The 24,864-nt window shown below is 34.7% G+C and overlaps 2 protein-coding genes across 4 annotated transcripts in view; one reads left to right on the forward strand and one right to left on the reverse strand.

Annotated features, from left to right (window-relative positions):
- The window catches only part of LOC149795700 (sperm microtubule associated protein 2-like), a 41,217-nt gene extending 17,156 nt beyond the window's left edge, over window positions 1-24,061 (forward strand). For all 3 annotated transcript variants that reach the window (XM_089965580.1, XM_089965581.1, XM_089965582.1), the window contains 5 exons: window positions 6,734-6,796; window positions 9,626-9,760; window positions 12,411-12,548; window positions 17,778-18,033; window positions 19,213-24,061. In XM_089965580.1, coding sequence (XP_089821706.1) covers window positions 6,734-6,796; window positions 9,626-9,760; window positions 12,411-12,548; window positions 17,778-18,033; window positions 19,213-19,503 — 883 coding nt within the window. In that variant the 3' untranslated portion in view covers window positions 19,504-24,061. The remainder of the gene's footprint in view (window positions 1-6,733; window positions 6,797-9,625; window positions 9,761-12,410; window positions 12,549-17,777; window positions 18,034-19,212) is intronic.
- LOC149795699 (nucleolar protein 16-like) overlaps window positions 1-24,864 on the reverse strand; it is a 91,317-nt gene that overhangs the window by 37,648 nt on the left and 28,805 nt on the right. The gene's annotated exons all lie outside the window — the stretch shown is intronic.

Here is a 24,864-nt window from a genome sequence, read left to right on the forward strand (position 1 = left end):
ATAACCTGAGTGAGCTAAAGCATACAGTAAGCGTCTCATATTTCGCACTATTTTTGTTTGTTTGTTCTGAAATAGCTACCAAGTTCCGATCACTTCTTTTTACCAGCTAGTATAATTTTTACCAATAATCTTAATTTGTTTTAACGTCGCATGTCACTTGCTTGATTAGTTTGAAAGGAATAGCACCTTAGCTAGCCAGAAGTCTTCGATCCACTTCGTTCCACATAACCTTGGCATATTTAGCTAGTAGAAGCGGTATGCTGATCAAGCGTCCTCTTGCGGGGGAAAAAAGTGTCTCGATCCACAGCCGATCGGAGCATCGCTCGGCCCATTTGTGTCCAGTTATCTGATTGGACCAGTTTCTTTGAGCTGCATCTAATGAGACGGAGACGTTTTTGTAGATGTAGGGTTTAAAGGCATTTCCCCCCCCCCCCCACTCAAGATAGGCTATACATGGCGGCTTGTATAAATGGACCTCAATATTTGTATGCCTTTTGTTCTTGGCCCATTCTGGGATAAATGGCTGAATATCTGTACATGTTTTCAGACACAGCTTTGGAGTAACAAAACCTCACTTAGTGAATAATCATCAACCGTCTTCACGGCACATGTATTAATATAATACACGTATTAATAAGATTTATAATATGGTACACCGTACATACGAATGGGAAGAGTATGATGTGTTTTCTAATTATACCCCAAACCTAACTCCCCCAAAAAACCACAGAGTTAAATTTTCATGCAGAATAAACTGAAGGGTAATTCATTTCAAACTAAAATATTGGGTACACATTTTAAATACGAATAAATATGGGTGATAATTGTAAGCTTCAGGATATGAACTATTTTTGATTAGCAACAAGGCTGAAACGAGCTAACGGCAATTTAATGCTAATAATTAATATATCATGCATTCAAAGTAGGCATGCTTTTAAATAATAACATATAAACGGTTTCCAGTCCTTAAAAAGCAATTTTTATGAATTTGTATTTTGGGGACGTAGCACGGTTAGAATTGAAAGGGATAATATTTTAGCACAATTAATTCAAATTTGCTCTTTTACATATCGGGAGAGAGACCGATGTATAATCAGACTGATTACACGGCGCTTGTAAGTCGTGCGAATGATATGAACTCGTCTGCTAGCAATGAGATATCTTGGTTACGTCAGGCATTTCGCTGTAGGCAGTAAACTGCCGTACACTGTTACAGACAATATGATTTTCAAAGACTTTTTCCCTTTCTAGTATTAAATTATCAATAACTGCTATCCTAGCAGGTTTGACTCGGGCTGCACATAGTATTTAAGTCACGGATTTTTTCTTTTTTTCTTCTTCATTTCATAGTTTTACAAATTTCCTCTTGAATAAATCTGGTCATAAAAGTGCAGTACATTGGCCAAATATTAACGTTACGACCTATGGGAATTAAATTACTGTCGTACTTGCTGTTAAGTACAGTCAAACTGCAACTACAAAGATCCTGATCTGCCGTAACATAATGCGCTTGCATTTTCATAGTTTATGACGTTTGTTCTACTTGTTACTCCTTACAGACTGCAGAGACCCAGATCTGCGGGCACATTATGCGACGGTAGATCTGGGTCCATGCAGTTTGCAGTTGGACCCCGTCTTATAAGCGAGTACATACGGTAGTCGTTTGTGTCTTGTAGTGCTTCTTGTAACTGTTTTGACCAAAACTGCAAACATAACTGTTTGCCCTCTCCGTATCCGGCAAAAACTCCGTTGGCATAGGTGTACTAAGTTTCCATAAATCTCCAAGTGGTAAGTAGTACACATTAAATAATTACCAAAATGCAGACTGAGGTACAGATAATATTCTCGTTTTTCTTTACTAAAATGTTTGTACAATGTCTGGACTGACCATGTATTCATGGCCTTTCAACAGCTTGCCTATTGTAAACAGAGCATTTTATTCATAGTATGGATTACACTGATTAGCGACCAAGCTGATTTATTACGAGTTATAAAAACTGAGGTTCAGGTGGCTTTTAAAAAGTAACAGATTGCCTATTGTGGGCAGGTCACTTCTTTTACAGTCTGATTTAATCTATCAGCAACCATACTGAATAACTGGGAGTTATGTATCTCGCTTTTCATACGGAGGTTCTCAATGGGTTTTAACAATAACTAGTGTTTATACAATATTTGATATTATTTACACATGTATAGAGTTAACTGAAACATACCGTATATACTCGTTTACAAGTCAGATCCAACTGCAAAAAACATAATGCACCGGCACGTTTTAGCACGTGTTCTTTATTCTACTGATTCGCAGATTATTTATAACAAATTGCATATATCCAGATCTGCCGGGAGAGTAAGAGGTATCAGTTCTGTGTCCATGCAGCCTGCTGATGGACTCGACTTAAACGTCGGTTCGAGTCTCGGATTCAACCAATGTGGGTATGTGAGAAAGCTTGCCAGTAGCTTCTCGTGGGTCGGTGGTTCTTTCCGAGGTTTTCCCGGGTTCTTCCTCCACCAGTAATACTGGCCGCCATGTATAGCCTATCGTGTGCTGAAAAATGGCGTTAAACCCCACAACAACAACTACTTAAACGTGAATAATACGATATACAAAACTCTTATGATAATCCTGTTAACTGGGCATGAAATTTACATGGAAATCTGCTGTAATAATTACCAAAGGACTTCACAAGAGAGTAAAACATTAAGATTTCACAATTTTGTTACATTTTATTCAGTAAAATACATTGGGACTATTTATATGTTTCCCAGAAAATATAAGTGCGCAAAATATACCCATCCGAGTCAACGTGACCTAACTGCAAATTTAGGTGTTCTTTGACTTCATTTTGTCATTTGACTAACGATACAGATAGGAAGGATGTGTGTAAAGAACATGAAACGTCAAAAGCAAATGGGAACAGAGTATTTACGTACTCATCAATATATCCAATTGATATCTTCCTTCCCACGTCCTAAATCAAAGACTCATTCCAGTGCCGGCTTACTCATTAAGCACACTAAGAACGTGTTTAGGGCACCAGCCAAACAAGGGCACGAGAAAGAAAAGAAGAAAAAAAAACATTAAAAATAATTTTTTATGATAAAATTTAATGAATTATATATGACCATTTCGATCTGCATGTACGAGTCTTTTGATCTGGAATGGTGGCAACACTGTTATTTTCCCACCTTTTTAGCTTTTATTTGTTTTTTTTTTAGTTATTTCACATTTTGTTTTTTGTTTTTTTTAAAGGGGGGGGGGTCACTATACAATTTTCAGTGCTTAGGGCCCTGGAAGGACTTAATCTGGCACTGGCTCATTCCTATGATCATTTTCAAAGTATTTAATGCTCAACATTTTTTTTAAAAACTTTAAATTTATGCTATATATGCGTCCGATTTAGCTAAAAAAGTATTAGAAGTATTGGTGCATGACCATATACACTAGCTTTGTGGATTCCAAGTACCTAATTATCAAAGTCGATACAGCAAATGATCTCATTTCTTCTCAAGTCTATTTTTAGATGAAATTTTACCGTTTTCAATCATAATATGCCTGTCCTTGCAAAATTGTTTCAATAAAATTGTACCTTATTTAAATTCATCATGCTTTTCAAAAGTTTTTGAATGATCCCTGGAAAATCCAATGTTAAACTTCTAAGACCCGGGGGGGGGGAATGATCTGGTGGGCGAGCAAACGTGATTGCTTTCTCATTTTTGTTTTAAGGTGACTTAAAATCTTAAATGTACTAAAAGGTCAAATTTTACAATGCGTATGTGAAAAAACTAATTATCTGAAAATAAAATCCAAGAATGACAGATTAATAGGAGTAATAGCAACACCAGATGAATATATAGACAAAAATGAGTAATATGTTAGAAATGAAGGTACATCCAATTCAGCAATTCCCACAGAGTGCCTCACAATTTATCGATCATAATGAATAGTAAAACTCATGTACAATATATTAGACTTGTAAAGGGGGGGGGTGTGTCAAAAATTATTTCGGGTGGATTTGCCTTTTAGTGCCACATTGATCGTAACGAGTGCTTTTTACACTGTTAACGTTGTGGCCACGACTTGAATAGGCACTGTTTAAGTAGTAGACTCCTTGTTTTACTTTTCCATTTAATTTACAATTCTTCCATAGAAGCAGACCAACTACTGAAATTAAGGTAGCTTTTCCACGTCCAAGGACAGATGCCGAAAAGGCATCTTTATAAAATTACTTGTTACTGCTATACAGCCAGTATTGTACTGACGTGCCATTAAATCCTTTTTACTTATTATCACAATATAAAGCGTATATGCAATACTCAAAGAAATTACCACTAACATCACAAAATCACGCCAAAGTACCTTTTCTTTATGCCGGCAGGTGGGAGGAATGGGTTACAAAATAAAATCAGGCACACAATGATGTAAATAAAAAATGAAAGCAGATCTTAGTCAAAATATCTAATTCATATTTTGAAAGAGGGTGTGGGACGCAAATCTGGGTTTATTCGACTGTACTCGTAACACTCAATTTCCTCGTTGATTTTAAACGTGACAAATAATAGGTTGAGCAGATATCGTTTCTAAGGAATTAAAAGGGACTGGTACATGTAACCAATGCATACCACATATCCCGTTATCTTTGTGGTTGCCAATTGCTAATGATTTTTGCCCCTACTTTCCAAAATGAAGATCCAGTCGTGATTAACTTCTTCATGATCCTAATAAAAAAAAACTATGCAAAATAATTTCTGTGAGAACTCAAAAATATTTTACCAGGAGGGATCCGAGATATTGTTCTCATTCTGGAGGTCAATGCACTCACTTGGCGTGGCCTACGGCGTATTACCCGTATTACTGTGATTAACCTAATGTATATTACTCTGATGAAATAATCTTTGAAGTATATTGTTCATTAATCTGTGTTGTACAGTTCAATTGCCGCCGATAAATGCGCGTGTAAAGAAAGTTGCGTTATCGCATAGTGCTTGTTTCTTGTACATGGTGTAAACACACTGCTGTTACCATGGACTCAAGACATTTTCGGCACTTGAAGAAACCGTCTTCTAACTGTGATAGAAATATAATCGAATTCTTCTTCCCAGATATTTACACTGTGTGCATGCTTTAAATTCAGACTCTCTGCAATATAACCAGTGAGTGTCGATAATTTGATTTATCAATTTCTTCTGAGAAAAACTTAAAGTTTTGAACAGAAAATGGAAAGTTTGTGAATATTCCATAAACACAAGAGACGACTTCTGGGAAATACATCCCATAATCGAGGACTAAATTCTGAAACACCTGGTATAGACTTCCTCATGCTTAGATCTCAGTCATCATATAACTAACTGCAAAGAAAATTGCCAATTGTCTTTTGACATTGTACAAATGCATTTAATTATAAAGCAATGGAATGGTTTACACGTAGCATTCGTATGATATTTTCTTTTCAAACGGAACCAAAACATGGAAGCAAAGTTTATTAATTTATAAAGCTTTGATTGCACAAAGTATTCATCATATTTACAAGAGAATTTTTTTAAAAAGAAATTGGTGTATTATTCTAAGTTGCTCCGCAATATCTTCCATTTTGTTTGATCTGCATTTTATTGTAAGCAAGCCATAGTAACTAGCACATAATTAATTGCACTGCCAAATCGATTTGTCAAGAATATAGCAACATATTTTGTGAACCTAATGCAAATATTAGAACGAAAAAAGTCCACGGAAATATTACATAATGACAACTGTGTACACGAGACATGCTAAATACATGGACAAGAGCCAGATGCCTGATGTAGACTATGGCCAAAAATGGCCTGCAAGGATATATCAACAGAAGCCGACAAATTATAGAACATTAAAGGTGCAAACTCTTCAAACAATCAAGGAGGAGCAAGACAGCAATAAAATCAAGGAATATAAGGCAACGTGAGTGTGGCACAATTGTCTTTAGGCAATTAATGTCGTTTCCGTCAACACTATCATTTGTAAAAGTTGCCCATCTATACTTTCTCATCCAGTCGCAGTTCGATGGACATCAAATGTATAATACAGCGGAATCCCTTCAACATTAGCTGAAGGATCTTGAAAATGGGAAGCTGAGGTGTCACAAAATTTCCAGCTGAAATAGCTAAATTGTATGTCAGTTCTGGACGTCTATCGTTGGAAGATCTGATTTTTTTTCGGAGTAATAAGCATCGTTCTCGTCATTTACACTAATAAAACTATATAAATAATCTTATATAAAAGGAAACAATGTTAACCATATCCTAATACTGCCTAAATTAATGTTGTATGCTTTAAAAGTAAAATCTGTTTAATTCGATTGTTTCAGAAACGGAGGGTTCATTAAACGACAACATATTAATCACCAACCACACACCCTAACCGGTCCTTCTTTTTGCTACAAGAGTTGTCGGTTTCAAGAAGCTTCATTACATAACTTTGCTCAGGGTCAAATGGTATTTATGTATATATGTATGTATGTTGTAGCGTTTTAAGCGCGCATCACTATAACCCCGTTCATATTTTGCAGCTACATGTAAGGTGTAAAGAGTGAGAGCTTGTCAAAAAGATATACTCTTTCATGTGCAGACCTTTACCTATACTTGGCACCATAAGATCTTCGGATTTCTTTAAAAAAGCTGTCGTACTGTTCCTATTTTACATATTTAATTAGCACTAAATGTAGTAAGAATTACAGAGAAATCAAACAGACGTTTTCTTTTGCAGGGACAGATTGTTACACCTTGCCAAACCGAAGGTACCTAGGACACAATGGTGGACAAGCGTTGGGTGAGTTAAACTTTAAAGACATTATATACCAACCATTTAATTTTCAAAGACTAAGAGGGCGGGGGAAGGCTGGGATTGTTTTGAGGGAAAACAATCTGGCCATCAGATACCTCGAAAAATAGTCTTATTCTGATTTACAGAAGAAAAAAAAAAACATTTTATTATATTAGTTGGAAGAAGAAAATGTAACTGAGGGTGAAATAAATAAATATCCTGTTCGAAAGAAGATTCTAGCCCATCACTGAAACTAAATGGCCAGTTCCTTACACGTGTGCTTTTTTTTCTAAAGCAACTGATGCATGTATCTTTTGCGTTTTTTTTCCTTCTAAAAGTCAACGGACGAATATTTTTTGATAAAGCTATTTTAGCTATGTAGGGACCATTACTATTTTTTTTTTTTAAATCCAAGACCCATCACCGAATATTCGATTGTCGGACGGAAAATATTAGGGCACCATTGCATTTTGAAAATACTTACGATAATTAATAATTTGTCTTGCTGACACTGCCATTTGGTCTGTGAATACAGCATCCTATGAGTTCTAGATTATAATAACTGCCGTCCATTTTCTTTTTGTCATTTAGAATGCATTTATTAAAAAAATGGCAGTTCAATCATGAGCTCAGATCAGAGTCATCGGAAAAGGAGCTAATGACAGTTCAATCACTAGTTAAGATCCGATTCATTGGAAAAGGAGCTAATGACAGTTCGATCACTAGTTAAGATCCGATTCATTGGAAAAGGATCTAATGACAGTTCAATCACTAGTTAAGGTCCGATTCATTGGAAAAGGAACTAATGACAGTTCAATCACTAGTTAAGATCAGATTCATTGGAAAAGGAGATAGTGACAGTTCAATCATTAGTTCAGATCTGAATCACCGGAAAAGAGTCCCTCGTAGTTAAACACCAACGCTCAATCTTCAAAGAAACGACCACCTTTGATAACAGATCCATAAGGAATCACTTGCGAGAACTAACTTCAACGAAACAAGTACTTCTAAGTCCATGTAAAATTATAATGGCACTAGTTGTACTGACTGATTATCACGATATTGCAAACTGAACCTATTTTTCCCAAATACCTGACAGGTCTAATTTTACAGAGTCGAACAAGGACAAATGTACTGCCTTCGTAAATTAAAGGGTACCCGACCAAGTTAGTTTCAATTATCCCCCTAATTACAGTAAATGATATTACTGATATTATCAATAAATTAGACAATGACAACTCAAGGGGTCCAGATGGATTTCACTCAAAAACTCTGAAAATGTCGGCTTTATTAATCTCGGAGTCAGTTAAAAACAAGTAATTAACTGTAGTATCACTTCCTGTACATTTCCAGTCACTGAAATTAGCAGAAGTATTTGGAATTCGTAAGGGAAATTAAAAGAACGACCCATCCAACTACTGACCTGTTCTATATGTACTTAAAAAAATTATTGAAAAACATATCAGCAAGCATCTTTTCAGTTATCTTAACAGTTACGAACTCCTCCATTAATCACAATCAGGTTTCCACAGAAACGTTCATGTCAAACGGCATTGTCTAAACTCATATACTAGTGGCTACTAGCGATCTAATCATGCGCACTTGCTGGCGCAGTCTTCATTGATTTTTGAAAAAGCATTCAATTTAGTTGACCATTCGGTTCTCATTATTAAACTATCAGCCTACATGTTTTCTTCAAAGCCAGTTACTTGGTTCATGTCGTATCTCACTAATAGGCCCCAGACTGTTTGTGTGTGTATGTGTGTTTTTAACGTAGCTTTAACAATTTTTCAGTCATATTGCTACGATCTAGCACTGGGGCATCATGCCGCAGACATGTAGCACGATGTCTCACCCAGTCACATTATCCCGACACCAGGCCGACCAGTCCTAACACTAACCTCTTAATGCTGAGCGCCAAGCGAGGAAGCTGTTAGTATCATTTTTGTAAGTCTGGTATGACTCGGCCCCAGACTGTTTTGTACGAGTAAATATACTTCGGATTCATGTCATATTGTAAGTGTTGTTCCTCAAGGATCTATATTAGGGCCTCTTTTTTTTTCTACTGTTTATCAATGACTTAGCCTTGTATCAAGCGCACATGGACACATATATTTTCGCTGATGTCTACAGTATTCATCTGGTAAATCTCTTGACTCCAATGAAAATAAGCTTTCACATTGGTGTCGACAAAACATAATGCATGTTGATGCTTCTAAAATGAAATGATGACAACCCGAAAAGGACAGTGCCTATCCACTAACATGGATGTACTGTTAACTAAAATGGCTATGTTAAAAATAAATATATAAAAAAATGGAATCTACACCGATTATCATCTCAGCTGGAATAAACATATCGATCACATATGTGCAATGGTCGGCAAAAGAACAACTCTCTAATAATTACTGTCGAAATGTCTACCTTACCAATCACCTGAAATTTATCTTACAGCTGTACCATATGGGGAAACACATCCAATTATAATCCCTCCAGAAATGACAAACGCAAAAATGGGCCGCCCGAATAATTCTGAAATTTCTTATTACGACCCCGTTACGTTTTCACGTTACAATGGCTACCTGTACAAAATTCTTCATCTTAAAGGCATCATGACGTACAAGTCTTCAACGATCTTTCTCCAGATTATATCTCTAACATAGCTGAACTAAGAGTATCAAATACTGAATGTAATCTCCGATCAAAAACTAATAAAGAAATCCAGCTTCTGTGGTCGAAAACAAACGTTTTCAATAGCAATTGCTCTATCGGCACCTGTCTTTTTGGAGTTCATTTTTTTTCTTTCTTGAGACAATGAAAATGTGTTTCTTGCAGGCCAAACCTGATGTGGGGAACACAAGAGATGATGTGGCCTATAAAAGATGCAACAAAAAACGCAGAAGCCTCCGAAAGACTCAGACTCCTTGCAGAACCAAAAAGAGACTTCCTAACTGGGGACAAAATTAATAGGTATGTTTTTAAAAAAAGATTACAATTATCGTACATGGCATTCAGAATTTGCCTTGCCTCCCACATGTACATGAAGCATCCGAGATAAACTGGTACACCATCAAAGCTGCTCAAGTTAAAGATTAGTAGAACAGAAATAGGTACTTATTTGTAATCTGTAGATCATAAATAGGTACTTTCTTTTAATGTGTAAATCGTTAACAGGTATTTTCTTGTAATGTGTAGATCGTAAATAGGTACTTATTTTTAATGTCTAGACCATAAACAGCTTCTTACTTGTAATGTGTAGGCTACAAATGAGTAATTATGTGTAATGTGTAGACAATAAATAGGTTGTTGCTGTTGATGGGTTTAACTGCATCTTCAGCACAATATAGGCTATACATGGCGGCCAGTATAAATGGTGGAGGAAGAACCTGGGAAAACCCCGGAAAGAACCACCGACCCACGAGAAGCTACTGGCATGCTTTCTCACATACCCACATTGGCCGAACGCGAGACTCCAACCCACGCAGACAGAGGTGAGATGGCAATGAACCGTAACGGTGAGCACTTTAGACCACTCGTCCACTAGGGGCCCCGATAAATAGGTACTTCCATGTAAATGTGTAGACTATAAACAGTTACAGATATTTGTAATGTGCAGACCAGAAATAGCTACTTGTTCGTAATGTTTAGATCATAAATAGATACTTACTTGTAATATGTAGGTCATAGATACTTACTTGTAATATGTAGGTCATAGATACTTACTTGTAATGTGTAGGTCATAGATACTTACTTGTAATGTGTAGGTCATATATACTTACTTGTAATGTGTAGAACATAGATACTTACTTGTAATGTGTAGGTCATAGATACTTACTTGTAATATGTAGGTCATAGATACTTACTTGTAATATGTAGAACACAGATACTTACCTGTAATATGTAGAACACAGATACTTACTTGTAATGTGTAGGTCATAGATACTTACTTGTAATGTGTAGGTCATAGATACTTGTAATGTGTAGGTCATAGATACTTACTTGTAATATGTAGGTCATAGATACTTACTTGTAATATGTAGGTCATAGATACTTACTTGTAATGTGTAGGTCATAGATGCTTACTTGTAATGTGTAGGTCATAGATACTTACTTGTAATGTGTAGGTCATAGATACTTACTTGTAATGTGTAGGTCATAGATACTTGTAATGTGTAGGTCATAGATACTTACTTGTAATGTGTAGGTCATAGATACTTACTTGTAATGTGTAGACTATATATAGGTACTTATTTGTGATGTGTAGACTATATATAGGTACTTATTTGTGATGTGTAGATCATAAAACAGGTACTTACTTGTAACATGTAGGCCATAAATAGGTGCTTTCTTGTAATGTGCAGGCCATAGATAGGTACTTGCTTGTAATGTGTAGACTTTGATATAGGTATTTAATGTGTAGACTATAAATAGGTACATACCTGTAATGTGTAGACCATACATAGGTACTTACCTGTAATGTGTAGACCATAAATAGGTACTTACTTGTAATGTATAGACTATAAATGTACAGGCTATAAATAGGTACTTATTTGTGATGTGTAAACCATAAAGTACTTTTTTGAAATGTGTAGACTATAAATCGGTACTTATTTGTGATGTGTAAACCATAAAGTACTTATTTGTGATGTGTAAACCATAAAGTACTTATTTGTGATGTGTATACTATGGATGTCAAATCAGCACCATTTTCATTTTGTTCTCACTAGACGTCTGGTGAAAAATGAATGTTGATACAACTTTCCATCAAGGATGAATAGCAAAACATTTTCAAAGATGAACGCTGTTGTTGCCATATTCGATGCATATTTTCAAGGTCACTAGATTAAATGTCAGATCTGTTTATTTAAAAAAAAACAAAAAACAACTAGACACCTTAAGACTCGTGCTGATAGTGCACACATGTTAGAATGGGAAGCTTCAATTACTTTTTACCTATAAAACATAAAATGAATAGGTATAACAAGTAAATCTCTCTCTCTCTCTCTCTCTCTCTCTCTCTCTCTCTCTCACATCAAATGATGTTTACAGCCATTACAAGAAATACAACTCTTTCTGAAAAAATAAAGAATCGTTTACAATGTCAAATTCATCATATTGACGGAATTGTTTGCAAACAAACTGGTAGGTATACTGATTGTGGGATATATTATAACAAAGATACTCAGTATATACATAGGCCAGAACCCAGGTATCTCAGTCCTAAATATGCTGATTTGAACCAATGACCTAACATGTCAGATCTCATATAAGACAAAAAGCTCCCAAGTTATTTGACATTTATGTAATATCACACCAACCCCTCTAGCCTTACAACTAAATGTGCTGGTACAAAGCTACAACAAAAGGACTCTCAACAACCCAAGCTTCAGGTGTGTCTAGCTTTAACAATGAAGAAGTTCGAGAACATTACACCTTTACTAATATAATTTAAATTCATAATGGAACTTAAATGTAAAACTAGTTTGTTCATTTGAATTATTAAACTTTCGAGTTTAAATGCGCTTTTGTGTTTTATCAGCATACATAAAGTATGTTAGCACTGAATTATCAGAAAATCATTGTATAGTCTCCCACTGTTATTCCTACTGTCTTTTTTCAGATCTCTGTTTTACTATAGCTGTGGTAGGTCATCGGTTCTATGGGAGGTCAGGGATAGTGCAAAGAATGCTACAACCGGTGAGCGGACAATCATCCTATCTAAACATAAAGAGCCCCATTCTGACTTCAAAGAAGGCAGGTGAGTCTGGGAAAACATACGTAGCACATTCATAGTAGCAATGCACGTGGCAATATCCGCATCATAATCAGTACTTAATTTTGGTGATTTATGTGACAGATTCTCCCTTGCTTTTATGCAGCCCTCACTTAACATAATTACAGTCTCTTATCCCAACTTTTTATTATTGTCAATTTTGTTTATTTTTCATCACTTTTTTGCAATGTATCTTAACACATCTTACATGGAGACCATGTTCTCTAGGGATGGTGCAGGTTGAGTTCGTAATGTAACTTATCCAGCTATGCAATAAAGTGTTTAATTTAAAATGCATTATCTGCATAAAATCAACTTGTGGAATGGTCAGCAATTGGATCACATAGAGATACCCACACACACACACACTGCACCGCACCCTAACTCTGTGATGGAGATGATCATATAACAACAAAAATAAAGTGTACAACTCTTTTTAAGTATGAGTACACTCTTACATGTCAATATGTGTAGACGACGACGACGACGACGACGATGATGATGATGATGATGATGATGATGAAAATATGTATTAAGCCAAGAGGAACGCGAGAACATTATTTTCTTTATTACAGTGAAATTATATTAGTCTAAAGTAATGCAGACTAAATAAAATGTGATTGTTGAAAGTAGATGACATTACAGATAGTTTATAACACTGGGAGTGGAATCTCCAGAGCACTGCCAGATATCATTCATTCCCATCCGATAAGCAAATGAGATTCCCAGTGGTCTGTTGACAACAGCAAAGATAAATATGCTCGATGGCAATTAAATTAGCTCTGCTTACCGGGTACATGATAAAGTTAGCTGCAACTCACATTCTTGACCTTTCCAATTTTAAATTGAAATAAAACATTTTGCACTATTAGTAAAACCAATAAAACTCTATACTTCCCCCCCCCATTCAAACATCTTTTGTGCAGCAATAGGACAGTGACAAAGATATTGTCAATAAAAAAAATCCCTGTTTATTATTATGTTAGCCTTCATTTTCAGTTTAATAGTATAAGAGCCCTCGAATGGAAAGACCTTCTACTGGACAAAAAGAATATCCAGCTATCTAAGATGACACCTTTTCTTCCTTCTAACTGCTGAGAGCTGAAGTTATCCCTGATATTCTAGAGCACTAACAAGACTTTCAAATTAGCTGCAAAGGTAGCTGTATTAGATATCAGATCGGCACCATTTTTTTTTAATTTTATTTCGGACCAACAAGACATCACACATCTTCTTGTCAAACCCCCCATGTTGATACGACTTTCCTTTTCTTTCCGTGTAGGGTGTGTGTAACAATAACAATATTATTAAAATGGCTGACATGGTGGCCTTATTGGACATCAAACTGGCACTATTTCCATTTAGGACCAGCCCAAAAAAGTCTTTCGGTGTAAGGACAATAGCAATAACAAGATGTTAAAGACAGCCTATGTGGCAGCTTACTGCAAGTCATAAAAACACCTTTTTCATTTACAACCAACTAGACACCAAAAACAAACCTTTAACAAAATCCCATGCTGATATGACCATTCATTCAGGAAAGTAGTGATATGAAGATTTTTTTCATATGGTTGCTGTAGCAGCAATACTGGCTGTCTGAGCCGCACAATTTTCAATTGGGACCAACCATACAGATACAAGATAAGAAGTCATTCAGTAAAAATACCACGATGATACCACCATCCATTCAGGAATAGCAATAACATGATGTCCAAGATGGCCAGTATGGGGGTCATACAGGATGCACAAGTGACACCATTGCCATTTTGAAAACCCTATGACAATTTAACTTTTTGGTCAGGACTAGTAGCAATAACAAGATTTTCAGGATGGCCACTGACCATACTGGACAACAAAACAGCACCATTTTCACTTAAGACCAAACAGACATTTTCACTTAAGACCAAACAGACATCACAAGAAATCTTTTAGTGAAAAATCCATGTTGATTTGACCATCCTTTCAGGAAGTGTGGCGATAACTAGGTTTTCAAGATGCTTCCTGTGGCAGCCATACTGGACGTCCAAGTAGCACCATTTTCATTCAAGACCAATTAGACCAAGGCATGAATGTACGTGTCAAGTTTCATGGCAATCCTCAAATAAGCTTTGGAGGAGTTGCAATAACAACATTGTGCTTCCGGATGGACGACCAACAACAAACCATCTCATAAACTCTACTGGTCTATGACCAGCAGAGCTATAATTGGGCAAATTAAATAGTCTATTACGTAAATATTATTAGCAATACATTTTCTATTAATATATCTTGCATACAGATTTTGCAAAAATATTTACAAGAAGCCATGGTGAAAATTTGTTATGCACATTAAACAATTATTCTTTATCTCTCATTTCCAAAACTTTTGCATAAATGTCAAAACAAATCACAAGCATACACTCTTGCATATTTTGCTCACAAAATGGTATCTTTGTTATGTTAACAAGCAAATTTGTTTCTATCTCACAAAATGGTATCTTTGTTATGTTAACAAGCAAATTTGTTTCTATCTCACAAAATGGTATCTTTGTGATGTTAACAAGCAAATTTGTTTCTATCTCAGTGGGCGGTCCTATGATAAAAAAAAATAGAAAATCAATATCTAAGTATGTGTAATCAGAATTTAAATAACTGAGCACTCTTATCTCTCAATTCAGAATTTATTTTGAAAGATCATATAAAATTAAGAGATACCGTAATACTGAAGCAGTTGCCTTTTAACAGAAGTGTCTACTGAAAGGATGTAACGATTGTAATTGTAGACATCAATCATATCAAGTGAGGCAACCAATAAGTAATCATTTCCCCAAGGAATTGGAACGAATTCTGTTCATTTAGGCGTTTAACCAACATTTTGCAAGGCTAATACAGCAAAATATATAAAAGTGCTGTGAACAAAACACAAACTGTTCTTAGTAAAGACTAGATAGTTGAGAGTATGCCACAGACTTGGGGTATCCAGCCACATAAACAGTTGAAATAACAGTGAAAGTGTTGACATGTATATTCTTTGTATACTGTAGTTTGGTCAATTTTGAATAATTATGTGTTTTTGATGTCATGCCTCCTTCTTTCAGGAGTGACAGTATCGAGGAGCTGAAATACATATTAATGTATGCATTTGTTATATTTTGTGCAATCTGAAACTAACTGTTTTAAATCCTGAAATTAACAGGATCAAGATACAGTGAACATTTCAAACTAATGAACTACCAACGTAGACATATTTGTATTCTTACAAAGACCTTTATTCCAATGATCAATGTCTAGCAATAACTTCGGAAAATTTTTGTTGACCAGACAATTTTACTCCAACAAATTCTTTTCCAAACACAAAGCACATTCCAACACTGAAATCAACCAATCAGTGGTGGACGGATCATCTGTACTTCGAAAAAAGTAAGAATGCCCAACCTGACAAAGATGTTATATACATGTTGATGTCTGTCCTTGAAACATACTTTTAATATAAATATATACAAACTATATACCAAAGGCAAAATTATAGTCAAAGCTTGAAAAACTGAAAAATTGCAAATATTAATTATCTAATCATGTTTACATTCTTCAAGAAAGTTTAAGCAAAAAGCAAAGTGCAACATACAACTAGCTGTCAAATCAACATGATTTTGGCATATTGAAGGAGAAAGGGAACAGAAACTTTTCTCTTGTATATTCTAGACATTAAAATTTTATATAACTCAATAAGTACTAATTTTTATAATAGCATGATATCTATTACTCAATACATACCTGTACATACGTTTTATCGAAATCAATCTACTTTTTTCATTACAAATAGTATGAAACCTAACTTACCCTAACTACACTGCATGCCTCTGAATTTCAATTAACCAATCTTTAACGACTGTGTATTCACTTTTTCTTTGTGGAGCACCAATTTATGACGATTTTGTGGTTACTACATATTGTGAACTTTGAGACTCAGCCAAAAATGATTCTTCCATGGAAACAACAGGACTTGTACGACAATTCAATTATTTTAAGCAGCAACGAGTCTTTTATTTTTAATTGGCAAAACCACAAAAATTAATACTGACGAAAAACACATGAATTCACAGCATTTGAAAATTCCTGTTTTATTGTTTAACATTATGTCAATCTGTTCTTTCTCCAAAAGAGTTAAAAATATATTTTGCAAATACTTCAAAATGGTTTTGCTAAATACTTGGAGCATGCATAATTCTCCTGCTTATTTCTTGTCTATGACCCCAGAAAACAAGAAATATCCAAAATCTCAAACATTTCATTTCATAGTACCTTTTTCTTTGTGCCTGATTCTGTCTTATTTCTATTAATTTTGTGCAAGTTGTTGTTCTTATTGTTTCTACAGATTTACCATTATCACTAGTAAAATGTCATACATATCCATAAGAGAATCCAGGTGTATTGGTTCTGATACTGTGCATATCTATGCCATCAGCACTTTTAGTTTTTGATATTGTACTACACAGTTTATAGCTACAACATATTTTATAATAAAAACAACTTTCATCCAAGCTGAGAAAGATAGACACAGTATGAAGAATGAAAGAAAGAATCAAGATATGATGCGAGACTATACTGCTTGCACAGAACCTTCAACAGAATTTTCCCTTTTTTAAATGGGGTGCCTGACAACTTCTTTGCTGCTACTGGAAACCAGCATTAGAATATGTTCTTGTTTAGGGCCTGTTCCACTTGGCATAATTGCCATGGTGGGCAGAGTGCTGTATGGATCAGCATCAATAATACGGATTCAAAAGTGCAAGTATTCATGAGAAATTTAGACATAATACAATGTCCTTCATCAATAGTGGTGTCAACTTTTACAGCCATGGGCCAACCTATCCATTAGGCATGCAAGATGCATACCTTCCTATTTTAGTGGCTGAATAGGTATCAATATCATAATTATAATACAAATTAAAACTGCCATTAACTTTTGTTGACCTATATGGTACTTCATATGCAGCAACAACATTATATAAATAAATTGGTCACCATCTTAAAAGGTTCCTCAAAGGTAATGCATCACCTGATGAGACATCATGGCACACTACAAAAATAGTAACTTTTTATTCTGCCTGCTGCACAAAACACCACCTTTTAATCTGAGAATGTAAGATCTCATTTGAGGTACAAATTTTACAAAATGACAGGCAGCATATCATATGAGTTTGATTTTTGTCTTTTTTGGGATGATTTTTGCAGACCCCAGTACAAGTACAGCTGTGGAAGATCAAGCCCAATATGGGCAGTGTCAAGAGCAGCACAATCTTGTGGAGAAATGCCACGGACAGAAATGCTAGCAAAGCACAAAGAGGTCCATCGAGATTATGTGCCCGAGAAGCCTGTACAAAGGGAGGTCACCCAATCAGCATTACAAGTTTCTGCCAGTGATAGAGTGCAACACCTTGCATCACCAAAGAAAAGACCAGAGGGCCCTTTTAGGGAGCCAGAATGGCCCGTAGGTTTAATTTCTGTTTAACTTTTTTGGTGGCATCCACCACTTGTCCACATGGGAAATACAATCTGTACTACCGATAACTCACTTATTCATCTAGTAAAGGTAAACAATATTAATATGGCTGATGTTTACAAATACAGTCAGATTTATATCAACAAGGATAGAGAAAGCTGACAGGTTTAGATCTAACTGCACATTGTCATGCACTTGTGTTAGATTTTCTTCAAGATATTTTGGCAGCTGAGGCAGCTCAGTCCGTAGAGTGTCATGCTGGTCATCCAAACATTATAGGTTTGATACTCACCCAAGTTGGATGCCTCATGTGTCCATGGGAAAGACACTTAGCTCCAATTCCCTCTGTGTTAAACAGTGCAGTTAAAACCAACAAAGAAACCCAAATCAATAAAAAAAAATTTTTTGACAATAACATACTGATTATGTCTTACACGTCAGGTACAAAATCCCTGAACCCACTCATTGGACCTATTTATATTCAAGTACCAGATGTGAAAAAAGGTCAATATCTGTGTATACTGTGCCATTATGGAAAGTTCTGACCTGGCCTGTTAAGTGAAAAGCTGTACACAAATAATTGACAACGTTTCTAATGCCAAAGTCTATGCAGCCTTGAGGCTTTGCAGTAATGTGTGCAATGGGCAAACAAAAGCTCTATGCAGCCTTGAGGCTTTGCAGTAATATGTGCAATGGACAAACAAAGGCTCTATGCAGCCTTGAGGCTTTGCAGTAATATGTGCAATGGGCAAACAAAGGCTCTATGCAGCCTTGAGGCTTTTTGTATACAGGCATGCCAAGGCTGTATCTAGCCCTGAGGCATTTTGTACACAGGCAAGGCAAGGCTGTGTCATATAAATGAAAATGTTGTCCACATATATGTCGCTGTTACGAGTGAAATTAGACAATAACTGTTTTCAGTGCAAAGAACTAATATAGCCATCAGGAAAATAGCTGATCCCTCTGACTGACTGCACATACTGCATATGCCCAGTCCAACTAAAAACAACACAGATGTGTCAGCAGATCTGGGCCTCTGACCTTTCACTGCTAACATAAAAACTGCATAGACCCAGATCTGCCAACACATTATGCAATAGCTGATCTGTGCCTGTGCAGTTCATGCATGTCTACATGTAAAAACTTTGGATTTTCCTTATTTTTCAGGTTACAAATGCTGCTAAGACTGCATCAGCTGGTTCCAGATGTCTGGAATTGGCTCGAGCAAAGACCATGGTAGAGGGTTACCAGTTGCCAAGGGAAGTTGAATGGCCTGTCAGCAGAGCTGCAAAAAGGGCAGTAGCCACTGGGCGGCTTGATGAACTTGCAAAGCCAATTATAAGGGCATCAATGGATCATGTGCAGTTTAATCCAGATGCCTTTCTAGTGAAACCTCTAGCACTTACCGGTGCATTTCCTCCAAGAGTGGAAAAGCTGGCTAGACCAATAGAACGCTAATTAAATTTTTAAAATTACTTCTGCCACATGTATTTGTCCATGATGGTGTCTAAACTGCAAAAAGTGTGTCTGTCATTGGATATGTAATCATATTCCTGTTGTCTCTGTTACACAAATCAGTATTATGTTTTATATCATATTTCTAATTCAACACAGTTTCCAAAGGCAGTCCAACTTCCTGTATCAAAGTGGGATCCCAAATTTGTTATTTTTGTTGTTGCTATAAATGGCGAGTATCCTGATATCTAACAGAACAGCCTTATCAGGGAACCTGTATGGAATGGATAGCACGTTTACTGAAGATCACAAACTTCTCTACAATCATACTGCATCTTCCTACAGATCTGAAAGTACCCATACCTGTACAGATTCGATCAATATTCAATATTCAAATCAGGGCCTTGAATTCCTTAAAAAATTTTATCCAAAAGAATCATACACATTAGTTTTCGCACAGATTATTTGAATCCTTCTTTTCTGTACATTTCTGCAGCCATTTTAAACCTATATCAGTGTCTCTTCTTATGCACAGTTTTATAAAACTGAGAACTATATTGTAAGTATACGTACCAGTCTATCAATGTGGTACTAAAGCACTTTTCTGCCAACTTATACACACAGAAAACTCAAGCTGAAATACTGTATTTTGCAGGATTTCATCAACATAATTATGAAAAAGCAGAATTTTCACTAATTTTGTAAATATTTCTACAAAATCTGGAATAGCTGGCTTCCCTGTGATTTCCAAGATTCATATATTTGACTTATTTTGGAAATATTTATTTCTTGTCAGGATAGAAATGGTTCAGGTCTATTTAATCTCTTCTGCAAGAATTTTCCCTTGCTGATTTTGTTTTTGTAATTGTACCACCATGCAGTTAAAAATGAAGTTTCCTACACTATTTGCAAGCAAAATCTGTGTTATTATGAAGCACATAAAAGCTTTTTTGTGACAATATGATCTATTAAGTATTGCTACCATTGTGGACTGATATATATGAAATACTTTTTGTCTTACACATAATTGGAAATAGCAAACAAACAAAAAAACTATAGAAATAAACCAATCGAACCAGTCAATTCTTTAATGATAATATAGAAGAAAATTGAAAATTACACCTTAAATAACAATATTCACAAACATTCTATTACTGCATTCTTCTAGAACTGCTTCCTATAGCATTGTTGAGTAAGGTATTGGGCCTGAACTAAAGGTGAGAGAACTATAAAAAGTTCACAAGGCAACAACAGAAGGACAGTTCATAAGGCAAAAAACTGATTTGGTAGATCATGACATCATCTGATGTCGTACAATACTGACACTAAGAGTGCCCATTGGAACTAATGCAATTCCCTATGTCCAGTGTAACATCCAGTAGTAATGCACGTGGTTCTAAACTTGATTTCTTTTGTCAGCCTATCTACTAAATGGATTTTGTTTCTTGAATATAAATTAATGTAGTACAAGACAGCAAATTGTTTCCAGAATATAATTTAATACAGTGTATAAGAATAAAGTTCCATGAATACAAATTAATGTTGTGTATGAAATTGTAGTTTCCAGAATATAAATTATTTATGAGATAATCGTTTCCAGAATACAAATTAATGAAGTATATGAGATAATAGTTTCCAGAATACAAATTAACATAGTATGAGATAATAATTTCCAGAATACAAATTAATGTATTATGAGACAATAGTTTTTTGAATATGAATTTAAGTAGCATATGAGACAACAAAATAATACCTGTTCCTGTCTATTCAGTGGATAACAAGCCATGATCACTTAAATTGGCTAAGATAATTTTTGTTAAGAGTAGTTGTTACTGTGTTATTTAATGTATCATGATGGTACAATATATAACATGCTTATTATTCTCTGTTACAGAATTTGTGATGTGTAACATGCTTTGCTTCTTTGTTTTATTTCCATTTTGTGCAATTTTGTAAATAGAAATGACAATGCTCCATCATTTTCTATGTACTGTGTGCAAGCAGCTGTGAACTAAATAAGATCAAATTTGCAGCCACACAACACACCAGTAATTCTGGGTTTATAATGTTTACTTCAATCTATATATAGTAAAAACAGGGCAGATCCTGATATGGCATTGTATTGTGCTGGCAGACATGAGTCTATCCAGATCATACATTGATACATTAAGCCCATACTGTACGGTAGTATACAGGTGCAATTCGATAATCAAATGTAGAGAACTCAAGTTGTTATGTTCATCATTTGTAAAATTTGTATTATTTAACTTTTTTGTGGTAAAACTGATAGATAGCTAAAGGTAAAAGATATTCTGAATTACTATATAATGTACAGGCTGGTATGCATTTTCTTGTGCTAATCTTAGCTGAATGAATATAAATCCCCAAGTAAGGATCATTACTTTGAATGAAAAGGAAAATATACCCTGTCACTAATTGTTCCAACAAAAACAAAAAACCAATGCTGAACGAGTCTTATAAAAATTCATTATTAATCACAGTTTGATGATCATAGTCTTTTTTTATCAAATACACAAAGAAAAAGTGCTGGTTTGTTGGTAAATGATTTTTCTCTCTTAGTGCAACACAATTATCAAGATAAAATAAGTTTTCAGCAACAGAAAGCCAGCACATCCAATTCATGGCACAATGTAAATCACTCGAGATCCCCAAATGATCTAAAATACTTTTCTTTGACATTCACAGTTTTGATATTGCAACTAATATAAACAATTTTCCACTGCACTAATTAACATGAGACAAAAGTTGCAACCATGTGATTGCATGTTCAATCTCTCCAAGAGTCCTTAATGCTACACACTGTAATGATCACGCTATTGCCAGCTGCGTAGCACATATTAATTTTACACATAAAAAGCAGACATTCTTAAATAGTTTCAATATAGAGCACAGTATAAAATTATGCAAAGTAAACCATGAATAGTATATATTTATGCAATGGTTAATCCTATGTAAAATAACGTTAGGCTGTACCTTGGTGAAAGTGTACAAATTGTTTTCTTATGAATATTTTCTGGGTGCTTGAATTGTATTATGCTCAATAGGATTTGCACTGGAAATCAGCATTTTTTATTCCCAAACACTATACTTGTTCAGTGCACTAGATCTCATGATTCTAGATTTACATTTCAAACAGTATTGTGCTACACACATCTTGCCAATTCATATTTTTAAAATGTACTGACAGATCATTTTCCTGCAATTCCACCTGTTAAAATGTAGGGATAGAAGAATCATTTTCTGTAATTCTAATAGTTTATTCTACTAGTTTAAAATATCAATGTTTTTAATGTGATATGGATTTGTATAGTAAACTATTATAAATTAACGACTGTATCATTATGACCACTGATCTGCAGCATCCAAGATCAATTTCAAGTTGGTATTACATTTTAATTCTAGCTTGTTTTTTATATAGTCATGAATTATCATTTAAACATTTTTAAACTTAAAAAAACTGGTATTACTTTTAAGTTTTTAAGTTCACTGATATATCAAGACGCAAATATTTGATGCTGTGTAATTATAAAAACTGTGGACTCCTATACATTTTCATGGGTATCAATTTCAAAAAAAGAGAAGGGGCATTTTATTTATAATTGAATTCATGGACTGGAGAGGGGGTCATACTGTATCAACAGATAAGTCTTCTTTTGTTGGATCCTGAAATCTATGGATAGTATAACAATCAAATCCACAAAAATTATTACACCACAAATAAAGGTGATATAATGGAGAGTCAAAACATCAATGCTGGACAATCCATAATATTAATTTATGTGATTTAAAAATTACTTTTTACATCTGAACTAAAACTGCCTGAATATGTACTGATATTTTAAAAACAAATGCAAGCAAATTGTTTATTTGTTGTCTAGAACCTTCAATGTCAAGTAAGGCTTCAAACATTAAGCCACCAATTCAAAACTAATTGTTATCTAAACCAAATTATGGTAAAGAAATGAAATGAGTGATGCAGTTTTTCTTGCACTAAATCTTCAATATTATTTATTTTCAATGAAAAAATAAAAAGGAAGGTAACACTATATTTTATCTATGTAAATTTTAAACGTATGCTAAAATAATCAAAATTTCAACTAAACATCAAAATGTGACATTTATGTGATATACTAAATCAAAAGAAAAAAAATTACGTTTATCACCAATTATATACATACAACTGAATTTTGTCACAATTTATTTCTGAGTGCCAAATGTGAGCTCAAGTTATCAAATGACTTCAGGACATATTTGTCTGCAAGTATCCTCTTGCAAAACACCCAGCTCTTTCAGCCTTAAAGATCCCTTAGTGTCACACTGGGATAGTACCTTGACCGTGAAAGTTTGTTTTTCACATCTGACAGTATTATTTATTGTGATAAAAAAATGAAGTATTTATTCTTGCTATATTTTACTGCTGGTATTATAATGTTTGATGGAATGTCTGGGACTATTGTTTCATACACGGTTTTGTGTGCTTTGCCTTTTGCAATTTTACAAAAATTGTTTTAATAAATAAAATAAAACAATTGTCTCTTTATCTTGGTGTTTTCTTCTAATATATCTCTAAGGATGAAGTCAATACCCTGTTAGCTCGGAGTTGATAACCAACTTGAAATGTTTGCATGCAATCATTTTCCACGCACAATCATTACATAGACTGTCTATCTGACCTGTTCCAAAATCATGAATGCATCAATGAATTGCAATACTTACTCTTATGATAGTTTATCATGATACAGACAAGAACCATCAATACAGATGAAGCAGAATGAAATATAACAAACTAAATGATACCCAAAAAAATGCAAAATTAAACATTTTCTTGTAGACTTTTTATCTGTTTGAATGAACTAAAAAAGTCCTTTTACAATAAATAAATCCTTTTATGGATTTCTGCTCAGTTATTTTATTTACTGGACTTTTACTGTTCACTCTTGTTGATTATTTTACAAGTTCTAAAGATGGTACACTTTGATACTGTGTGCATATTAGCCAACTTAAATGTTGGTATAACAGTCTACATCAGAAAACCGAAAGTTGTTGTTGAATGACGCATATTTCTTAGAACTTCACTTTTCAAGCAGTCATATCTCAAAGTAAAACAGCACTCATATAAAAACTTGCATGTACCCAGGGTACCATATTTTCTTCAATTGAAAATTTCAGGTCTTCCCCAGGTTTTTTCCCAAAAGCAATTTATTTTTTCACCCGACCTGACCAGATTCAAAAGAATGTTTAGCTTAGACAACATGCATTTTAAAATCTAAACTAATTTCTATTTGGAGACTATTTTAATTGGATGTATAGCCAGGTACTAAATCACAGGATATATCACTAGGA

This window comes from Sinohyriopsis cumingii, chromosome 7, assembly GCF_028554795.1.
Source record: "Sinohyriopsis cumingii isolate HCF-2022 chromosome 7, ASM2855479v2, whole genome shotgun sequence".
NCBI classification, from domain to species: Eukaryota; Metazoa; Mollusca; class Bivalvia; order Unionida; family Unionidae; genus Sinohyriopsis; species Sinohyriopsis cumingii.